Source organism: Xiphophorus maculatus, chromosome 5 (genome assembly GCF_002775205.1).
Source record: "Xiphophorus maculatus strain JP 163 A chromosome 5, X_maculatus-5.0-male, whole genome shotgun sequence".
Lineage (NCBI taxonomy): Eukaryota > Metazoa > Chordata > Actinopteri > Cyprinodontiformes > Poeciliidae > Xiphophorus > Xiphophorus maculatus.
The window spans coordinates 22,680,120-22,690,923 of NC_036447.1; the positions used below are offsets into that span (position 1 = coordinate 22,680,120).

General features: G+C 43.8%; 1 protein-coding gene across 1 annotated transcript; it reads left to right on the forward strand.

Moving 5' to 3' along the window:
- Positions 1–737: 737 nt before the first annotated feature.
- LOC102234628 (atherin-like) lies at positions 738–8,874 on the forward strand. The gene is made up of 7 exons (XM_014471033.2): positions 738–1,932; positions 4,888–5,134; positions 5,664–5,779; positions 6,826–6,874; positions 6,963–7,074; positions 8,413–8,527; positions 8,640–8,874. Exons 1-7 carry the CDS (start codon positions 823–825, stop codon positions 8,817–8,819), a joined length of 1,929 nt encoding a protein of 642 aa, XP_014326519.1. The 5' UTR covers positions 738–822; the 3' UTR covers positions 8,820–8,874.
- Positions 8,875–10,804: the final 1,930 nt, after the last annotated feature.

Below are 10,804 nucleotides of genomic sequence, written 5' to 3' on the forward strand. Positions count from 1 at the left end.
GCGTGGTCTGGAAGCTGGCAGCGGTGAAGAGGCTGGACCTGAGGCCGGAGACGATAAAGTCTGGAAGCTGCAGATCTGTGATGCAGGAGCTGGGAATCCGGAAGCCTGCAGTGCTGAAGGTCCGGAGGATTGTGATGTGGTTGGTGACCCTGAAGAGGAAAAAGTGCCCATCCTCACACACCTAGGCCTGGAGCAGTAAGCAATTAAATGCACGATGAATTATAACAAGCTCAATAATTGCCATCTGCGTGATTTATCGTTTTTCTCTTTTCTCTCTCAGTTTTTCTACCAAAAACTGGATGACAAAAATCTTCAGTCTGGTGCTTTGGTCTCAATCAGCCCTTTTTGAAGAACAAATTTGCTTACAGAGACGTCATAATTCATTTTACTTGTTGTTTTGTTTATTTATGTTAGATATTTAAAATGCCTTTCGATCTCCCTGTTAAATGTTTATTAGAATCTTTAAGAATGTGTTCTTGCATTGTATGCCATCGTTACCACGGTATTACTTGAAAATAGTCTCAAAAGAACAATATTACCGTTTATCGCAATGACCTCTGGGACAATTTATTTGTCACCGTGACAGGCACACCTGAATTTCCCCACTTTGAGGCAAATAAAGAGTAAGACTATTCTATTCTTCGTCAAAGATACAGAATATTTACAGCAACGGCTTGCCATAGTCCTCAGTTCTCCAGCCAGAGAGGGGGGTGGGGGGGGAATCGCCGCACTTTGGCTTCCCAGCTCTGACACAGCGTCACCGGTGAAACAAGAAGACGCACTCTCGGGCCGAGCCCCGTCCGCACCCACAAAGGAGAGAAGATGTCCGAGCCCAACAAGTACCGAGAGTGGATCCTGGAAACTATCGACTCTCTGCGTTCGAGGAAAGCCCGTCCGGATCTAGAAAGGATTTGTCGAATGGTCCGGAGGCGACACGGGTCAGACCCAGACCGAACCAGGACGGAGCTGGAAAAACTCATCCAGGAGCAGACGGTGCTCAAAGTTAGCTACAAGGGATCGATATCGTACCGAAACGCGGCCAAGGTGCAGAGGAAAAGCAGAAAACGGAGCGAGTTCGGCGGCGGCGCGGATGCACCGAGGGAGCGGACCAAACCCGACCGTCCGAACAACAACAACGGCGACAGCGCGCACAGCTTCACCGACCCGGAGGAGGGCGAGACGGAGCCGGATCCCCGCGCCGAAACATCAGTCAGCAGTCGAAACAAAAAGCTCCAGCCTGCCTCCAGCCCGGGTAGCGGAAACGCGTGCCTCAGTTGTGGCGCAACAACGAGCTGCGCTGTCGGGAGCGGCTGTGAAGAGGAGAAAGCAAGTGCACCGAGAGACAAGGGATTAGGACAGCAGGGAGCGGGGGGCTGCCTGCCGCTCGGCGCGGGCACCGGAGACCGGAGTGAGGATGCTCCATCCGGCGGAGGAAAGAAGTCCGGTCTGTCTGGAGCTGACACCCGAAGCCAAACTTACTCCGGGAGCGACAGCCAAGCCCAGACACAGAGGCAGACCGAGTCTGGCCAGCCCAAACTTCGACTCGGAGGAGGAACCACCAAAGCAGCGCACCGCCACGCCAACTCCGAGCTGCGCGAACTGGCAGCTCTGTCCGAGAAGCCCCTCCGAGCGGCAGGAGGTGGAGGTGGGGGTTCCGCCGCCGCGACCCGAGGCCACGTGAAGCCGCTGGGCTTGAAGGAGATCCTGGGCTACCTGAGCAGCCAGGAGCGGCTGTCGGAGGAGAAGCTGACCCGAGGCAAAGTCAAAGTGGTGATGGAGAGAGAGGTGGAGAGGGGCAGGCTGCGCAGGACGCGCTGCGGGAACATCACTCTTCCTCTGCGGGGGATGGAGCCGGACGAGCCCGATCCGAGTGATTCGTCCGCCGACAGACTTGCGAGAAGCGCACTGCAGGACAAACGCGCAGCGAAAAAGGTGGGCAACTTATTATTTCTAACACGTCTGTCCCGTCTGTCGCCACGAAGCGAACTGAGTGGATCTGCCGCGATGGGCTTCGCTCATAAATTAATGATCGGTGTTTTTAAAACAGCACGCGTGGCACCGAGGCGCGCTGGGCTCGATAAATAATTACATTACTGTTCAATTAACCTTGTTTTTATTACATTGTTCTTCTCAGTCGGGATTATTTTTTTTCGGTTCCCAGTCTCGGTTCATTGTTACTTCGATGCGTCTTTTCTTTTCTCTCTCTCGCACTTTTTTTTTTTTTTTTTTTTTTGCGCTGCATCTGCGGGATCATGTGCGTGTAGGTCGGCTTTCTGCACAAAAGGTGCGGGCTTGCACGACACTGAAGTTGGCGTCCGATTCAGTGGTCGACTAAAAGCCTACGCCGCTGCATTCAACAACTTGGAGCTATAATACCTGTAATGTTTTCATGCTCCTTATGTTTCCCTTAAAACGCGGTCTGTGAATCTTTTAACTAACTTGTGAAAATTGAACAGGAAATGCGACGATAGGCGGATTCCTAGCCTGAGATATGGAGAGGAACATCTTAAAAACCTGACCTGTTAGATGTAGGTCAAACCTAGATATACTATCAAATTATAGAAAACAACTTGGGGTACGTGAATCTCTTAACTAATTCAAATGGAAGTTGAAAATTACAAAAGGCTTTCAACTGAAACAAAAATGAGCCTTTTAGGGGATTATTGGGCTGTGGACATTAGTGAATCCTTTTTGTTTCTTTTCAATTATTAAAAAGTTAAAAAAAAAAAAAAATTAAAGGACAAAAAGAACAAAAACAAAGTGTGACTTTTTAGGCAAGACAGACTAAGGTTGCGTTAAAAAAAAGAAGAAGGCTTCATCTAATTTACCCAAATACACTGAGGGCAGATTATACAAATACTATTTATTTGTGAATTCATCGTTTCTTTTTGCATCACTTAATATTTTATCCAGCTTTAAAAACGGCGCCTGGGGAGAACTTGGACAAATTTTCTATATTAATAAAAAAAAACGTATTAAAGTTGTAGACGGGTTAGCAGTTTTTAAGATGCGTTTCGTGTAAATTAGTTTCAATCTTAACAAAAGCTTTCCAAATCACCTTTGACCTTTACGTATCATCCTCTGCATTTCTTGTGCTTTGTTTAGCAAAATGCTAAACAAAAATGCAGATTTTTAGTTTAATTAAAGTGAGGCTTTACAACTTGGATTCCATTTTAACGTTATCTTATTAATGCATCTAACCATTAGAACAGCTGAAAACAAGTCATCCCACATCACGACACTACCACCGCCATGCTTCATAATGGGAGCGCTGTGTTCACATTGGATTTCCGGATGTTGTAGATTTTGAAATGGGCGCAATTTTAAATTGTGTCAAGCAACTAAACATCTTTAATTATTGTTTTTTTTTTTTTTCAGTTTTTGCATATGTTGGGAAAAAAAGTTAAAAAATGATGTACTGTTTGACATAATCTGTCTAGGCGGTGTAGGTTTTAAGGTGGAGCTGTCATAAAATGCTCTGAAACCCAACAAAGTTTTAAAGTAACATTTGTTTTTCATTTTACGTCACACAAATTGACTAAATGTTTTCTAGACGATAAACCTGGAATAATAACCACGGCATAATACTCCCACCTCTGAACACACCGTGTCCTCTCATTAATCTGGTATCATTGTAGAATAATTCACTCCAGGTTCGGATTATAAAGGTTGTTTAGTTATTAAGCTCCACCCTCTGTGACGTAGTTGAGAAACCAACCCTTTTATTCAGGTTTTGCAAACTGGATAAAGATTTCACAAGTTACAGATGTAGACTGCATTGTACTTAGCTCCATGCAACTTCCCATCAAACCTGGCCACTTGTCCTGTAGCATTCCCACAGCATGATGTTACCATCGCCGTGTTTTACTATGGATGTAGTGTATTTAATAGTGTATAGTGTGACATTTCAGTATAATAATCCTGTAGGTTTGCCTTGTTAAGGTGGTGTAGTTAAGATGGACTCAATCTTGACTGGTCTAGTGGAGAAGAAGGAAAAAAAACATAAGTTTTTGCTAATCCTCTGTGTTTTTCGTAAACAGCAAACTGTTTTTGACCATAAGCAGCGGGGTGCAAAGAATAATCCAGCTCAAGGTTGGCCATTTGAAACGTTTTTGAATTTTCAGCTAGCTAAAGGTAATTTTATTTATATATTTATACAGCAACAAGGCAATGCAAAGTGCTTTAAAGGAATTAAAAGAAAATACAAACAAACCAAAGTAAAGAGTAAAAGAAGAAAAATAATCTAATGTTGATCCAAAGTATGTAAGTGAGGCTAGAGCCTACCGCGGTAGCTCAATTGGTCCATTAAATGCAGCGGAATAGCCCTTTAGTCGAGCACCGAATCAGATGCTGGCTTCAGCGTTGTGCATCTTGCACGCGCAGACGAGCGGGCGGCTCCCAGGACGAGCAGCGCGAGGAGTGCCGCCCGCCTCGCCGCGTGCTGACCGCCGTCCCGCGCTCCCAGGCCGCCTCCAGGAGGTGTCCGGCACCCCGTCCTTCTGGTTTCCCTTTGCTGGAAGTGGAAAGGAGCGCGCCTCGCGTCCGGGCAAGGCCGCACGGCAGGCGGCGACTGTGGGGGAAACAACAACAACAAAAACTTGAGCCGTGCCGCTGCCGCGCGTTGAGCCGGGCGGATGGACTCGGCATCGACTTTATTGGTGTGTTTTTTTCCCCCTCCTCCCCTCGGTGCCTCATTAAAATCTTTCTACGGTCCCTCTCAGCGCTCTCTGCTCCCCGCTTCTTCTCTCTCCCCGTAGGCGAAAACTTGACTAGACTACAGTGGGCGGCTCGTTATTTCTGATAGGCTATGCGCCTGTTTCCCCCCGACTTTATTTCTTTTAATTTAAAAAGAATAAGAGAGAGGACATGTTCACTTTGTCTCTACAGTCCCCACCTCCAGCCCGTCTGGAGAGCGAGCCCATGGAAACCGGCGAGGAGGAAGAGGAGGGCCAGGGAGGAGAGGAGGAAGAGAAAGACAATGATGATGATCCCAGGAGTTCTGATGAGGATGGAGGACTTTCCCCGGTAGCCATGACAACCGAGGCTGGGCTTGCTGAGAAAATGGGAGAAGATGCGGGCTTTCAGAGGGAGCTGCAGGAGGAGAGCCCTCAGCGGCAGAGGAAGGATGGAAAAGGTCCGTGTTCAGCTATCAGTTTGGGTCCCTTTTACATCTTCAAATGTCTTAAACTTTGAAAAGAGTATTCATACTGGAAAATGTTCACACTTTGCCAAGTCACAACCACAAACTTCAATGCATTTTGTTGGGATTCCAGGCGATTGGCTAATAGAAATAGTGCATAACTGTGAAATAAGACCTCTGTCTTCATTCCTGACACTTTTGTATGAAGGGCAAATTTAGCCAAGAGTTGTCTGATTAAATGATTATCCCTTCTGAGCTGGGAATGCATATGTTGGCTGCTTTTCTGAATAACTTTTATGAAATTGTTTCTCATTGTAATTCAACGTTGCAATCTCGCACTGTTCTAAAATACATTGACATAGCTATAATGGGGCAAAATGTGGAAAAAGTCCAAAACAAAACAAACACTTTCTTTAATGTTTGCATTTGTATCAAATCTTTTCTTTTTTTTTTCTGAAGAGTGAGCAGAAGTAATGTGTTTGTACTTTAAATCCATATCCTGTCTTTCTGTGTCGCCTTTCAGGGAAGTGTGAGCTTGATTTTCCTCCAGAGTCCCGGTCTCCACCTACCGACGGAGCCTCGTGGTCTGAGTGTAACGGTGCCTGCTCCGAGGAGGGAGCTTTCTCCTCAGACCACCTGGTGCGTTCGTCCAGACAAACATCCGTCCTGTTCACTTCCATCGCCGGTGGATTTGTTTCATGAAAACAAGGTGGCTTTAGTGTTCAGGTTATCTGGCAGCAGATAGTTCTGGCTTGGTGGTCTCAAACCGCGTTGCTAGAGGTTTCAGATGCCTTTCTCGTCCTGCACTCTTGAATGAAATTACGAATCGTTTTGCTTGTAGGCCAAATATTTCATTTTCACAAGCCATAAATGAACTATTTATACTGAGATGAAATTAAACGCAGCTTCACTCTTATTTACAAATCAGATGACCTCCAGCTGCAATGCATTTTAATTAGACGTTTCAGAATACCAGCGGCTGATTTCCATGGCATGACTCACCTTTCAGAATTAGGAACAGATGGAAAACAACGTTTTGTTTCCATTTCACAGCTTCAGCTACGCTCTAAGTGTTGGTCTTTAACGTGAAGTCTTAATGAGGCCAGTCGAAATGTGGACAAGTGCAATAGGGACGAATACTTTCGCACAGCACTGTAGCTTCACACACACACACATCTCACAAGATGGTGCTTTCCTTATTTTGTTTGTTTTAACACGCTAGAATAAAGTGATACTCCAGGTGCTGAGTTTCCCTTTTTGAGGAGTCAAGAACATTTTAGGTGTTTTGGGAGAGTGCAGTCAGTTGGAACGAGGGTAAAAATATCAAATTGCTAACCTGTCAGTGAGTACTGTTGTATTTTCATCTCCTAGTAGAAGAGTGTTTTATCCATGTTTTAATGTAAACAGAAAGACCCAGTTGAATTAGGGTGCACTCCAGTGCTTGACTGAGGGGTGACTCATCAACCTTGGCAAACGGGGCTCCCCCATACCTGCACTTCATACCCAACACATCGTCGTTCACACGCCAACAGCAGATGGTCTTAATGTGCCGCTGCAGTTGTGTCATCATGCAGCCACCTCCTGTTGTCCTTTGTTTCAGAGGACGGTTGTATCGCTCTTGATGCTCGCTTTCTCCTTGGATTCTGTTTGACTTTGTCTTTTTTTTATGTTTCCTCCACACACAGGGCTACACACACCACGATGAAATAAACCTCACCGCCTCGAGCTTTCGCAGTAAGCTTCCCCTCTCCGATATCTCACTACCTGAGTGTACCTGCGCATATTGGTGTGAATAACACTTGTCCCAAAATTACCCCGGTAGACTTAGAGTATAAAACAGAGATCGGCGCTTCGTCCTGCATGCTCACTCCTACCGCATCCCCGAGGGACTCCAGCCTCCCCGAAGAACGAGGCGCTAGCGACAGCAGTGGAGGGTGAGTAAACAGCCGATCGTAGGTGAACGGTATCTTACGTCCACAGCCTGCTTCCTGCTGAGAACACAGATTTTCTGTCAGATCTGGATTCTGGACAGAACTACAAAAAATAATTTTCCCGCTTCTGCATCAACAATCAAACTTTTTGGATCAAGACTTCATTTCATCCACGCATAAAACGAGTTTTCCTTGGTCTTGCTGAGAGATTAGTTCGTTAATCCTTGAGATGTTCTTCAGGTGAAAGAAGGCCGACTTTGTAACGGTCTTCATGTGACGCTGAAGGTTCAGGTCAGAGTCCATCACTACACTCGGGTTTCGGCCCTGATCGCTGGTTTCTGGTTTTAATAAGATACATGCTGACTCTAGGTTCTTCCTCTTTGGGTCCAAAGATAATATCTTCAGTTTCTTTTCTGTTTCTGATCAAGTTATGGCACATCCACGCGTTGATTTGTTCAGCACTCAAATGGGTTCATAGTTATCTGGTGACATTGTAATGTAGAGCTGTGTATCCTCTTTATGATTATCGTACCTTAATTTATGACATGTAGTAATCTGAGTAAGTGGGAACATGTAGATATTAAATAAGAAGGGTCCCAGGATGGAACCCAAGAGGGGCCCCATATGTGATTTTTGTCTGTTCCGCTGGGAAGTTACCGACTGACACGAAAAAGTCCCTGTTTAGGTAAGATTTGAACCAGTCAAGTACCGGACCAGAAAGTCCAATCCAGCTCTCTCCGATTAGAATCTCAGTGTTTAATGCCACACTGAGGAACAGAACCAGCACCGTGGTATAAAAACATAGTATGTTTTTATGCAGATTGAACAGTTTGACAAGGGCAGTCTCCATATTGTTCCCTTCTCCTGACTTATACCTTTGTACAATGAAATCATTTTAAAACTTCCCTGCAAACTGTGGCTTTAGCTAAAATATTCAAACAAGCAAATATCAGAAAGTTTCTTCTATGATGGCTGAACTTGTTCGCTATATTCACTGAAACTGATGGCAGACTGAAGGAAGACTGACTGCTGAAAATAAATCTAAAGTTGCTTCAACAAAGTGTTAGCTTAAAGATGTGACCCCTGGGTTATCTGACATTTTTCATACCCTGCTTCCACCCGACATATTTAGTAGTTTTTCAACTGAATTGTGGACAGTATGTGCCACATTAGCTGTGGAAATCTCCTTTTGATGTCGCTTTTAATCCCACTTTTAAAATCCCCTGCAGCGGTGCTTCAAGATTTTTCTCCACCCAGTGAGTTTTGTAAAAGTCCGACTTGATTTTTCTGTTTGTTTGTTTGTTTGTTTGTTTGTTTGTTTGTTTGTTTTTTTACCCAAAGGCACATGAAGTTTGGCAGCACCAGAGTAAGCCCGGTGGACTGGACCGTGTCTGACGTGGTCAGTTATTTCACATCCGTGGGTTTCCCCGAGCAGGCGGCAGCCTTCAGGACACAGGTGAGGCTGTTTGCGCCTGTTTCTGCCTCTAGAGGGCGCCAGAGACTGCGCCTGTTGAATTGTTGCAAACTCCACGGGCCTGCTACACTCACTGCTTTGCGCTGTTCCACAGGAAATCGACGGGAAGTCTCTCCTCCTCATGCAGCGCAACGACGTTTTGACCGGCCTGTCGATCAAACTCGGACCCGCCCTCAAGATCTACGAGCGTCACGTCAAGGTTCTGCAGAAAACACACTTTGAGGAGAATGACTGCTACGAAGATGCCAAAGATGCACTCAGGCTGTTATGTTAACATCTAAATATAGCTCAAGTAGTAAAAAAAAAAAAAAGCATGTCTTTACATAAGGTAATATAAGTTTTGAGAAAAGCATCAAGCAAACATGGCTCAGCTTTTGTTTAGTCTGTGTAGGAATTTCGCAGGATTTTCTAGGAGGACTTTTCTACTGAATGAAGCACAAATGATGGCACAAAGTAGAATATGAGAACATTTTCATATGAATAGATCAAACACAAAAAGGCATTTTATTTTATTTTTTAAAATTGCAGCATTTTTTTTTTAATTATTATTATTAATCTGTGTAAGATAGTTTGTGTTTTTGTGCTGTGTCTTAAGCGGATCGCCTCAGAATTCATGTTACGTTTACATTTTAGGTCTGTGGTAAAACAACTTCCTGCTTCTAGGTCTGATTCTTCTTCATATGGAAGAAACGTAGTGGAAAAAAAATAGCAGCTTAGATAGAAGATTTTTTTTATACACCCTGAAGCTGAACTGAAGCTGGACTGAAGCTGGACTGAAGCGTTACGATTACGTAATTTGTGTTTATGTCGACCCAGAACTCATCAACACAACCAGCCGGTGTTTTCTCTCAGTTTTTTTAAAGGTTATTATTTGAGGGTTGATGTTCTTCATCTGTAGCCTAAAGCGTCACATGAACAGCTGGCAATTAAAGGTCCATAATGTGTCCAGATAGAATTTGCTCTGGTCGATTGGGCCTTTTGGATTCTGACGTCAGGAATCGTTTTTGCAAATTTACTCTTTTGCCCAAAGCCTTGGTATAACTTTGATATATGACTAGGATCTAAATTAAGTTTCTATATGCAAAAAATGGAGAAAAAAACTGCTTCAAATTTGTTGTTTTTCTGTTTTTGCTGTTGTGTCTGGGCTGCACAGCACACCGAAAAAACCCATTAGACATGTCAACATAAAAAAAATACCAAAACCTGCGGTTCATTAAATGTAGCTCCAAAGCAGCACTGCAGGAAACTAAAGCTTGACTTCCAAGTGTAAAAGTTATTGCTTAGTCCAAAACAGATGGAACTGATTTTTTAAACAAATCATCAGAACTGAATGATTTCCATGGAAGCAGTGTTGTCATGTTCCAGTCCTCAAATGTCCGCATGTCTTAAATGCTCACCTGGCTAAACATTTGATTTAAACAAATGAGTCTTTATTAAGCCTTTGCAGAACTGGATGTAGAGGTAATTAAGCCACATTTCCCTGAGGGCTGGATTTGGACTTATCTAAAGAATCAAGAGCAATAACACAAAGTCTCTGCAGCAGCAAACCGATGTAGAAAAATCCATTTTCAGGGACTGAGCTAATATTTTCTGTTTGTCTCATTTTTTTGAATTTACATGCATGCAAAACTCTTCATGTAGCAAAGAAAACGGCGGTCCCACAGCAGCTAAACGAACTGAAATCTGCTCATATTCAGCACAATCCTTCGTCTTCGTCAGTCGGTTCTTGAAAGCGTCACAAAGGAAGATTTTTGCATAAGTATGAGTTACACGTCCAACACACATTTATTTAGTTGTTTATGTTTATTTTGGCTAAAAAATAAAATAAAATAAAAAAAAGAGCCAAATTACGTTATAGTATGTAAGTGTGAGCTTCTTTTGGTCTAACTGAACTCTGATTGCTGGAATTTGAACATGGTGGATATGTATAAGTTTGCATACAGAGAACGGCGATCAGTTTACATGTACCACGAAAATGCACCAAAACCGAACAGAATACTGTATACGTATTTACATTGTAAAATCCTCATTAAACAATAGGATATCAGTGAGGCAATCAAATATTAAAATGCGTTTTTACACTCTTGGTGACGTCATGTGAGCAGAAAACGCATTTCCTCAGCACCCATTCTAAGTTTTCCTTTAAAACTTTCTTGCTTTATTTGTCTTTTTTTTACACATTGGTTTGCTTTGGCAGTAATTTCTCCTGAGACGTGTTCCTGTTTGTGCATTTGAACTTTCTCTACCTCTTGCTTTATG

What these genes read in the sequence shown, in the direction of transcription:
- LOC102234628 (XM_014471033.2), top strand. Translation starts at nt 823, where the DNA reads ATGTCCGAGCCCAACAAGTACCGAGAGTGGATCCTGGAAACTATCGAC. An exon ending in GCAGAGGAAGGATGGAAAAG is followed by an intron (nt 5,135 to 5,663) that starts GTCCGTGTTCAG and finishes GTCGCCTTTCAG; the next exon opens with GGAAGTGTGAGCTTGATTTT. An exon ending in CGGCAGCCTTCAGGACACAG is followed by an intron (nt 8,528 to 8,639) that starts GTGAGGCTGTTT and finishes GCTGTTCCACAG; the next exon opens with GAAATCGACGGGAAGTCTCT.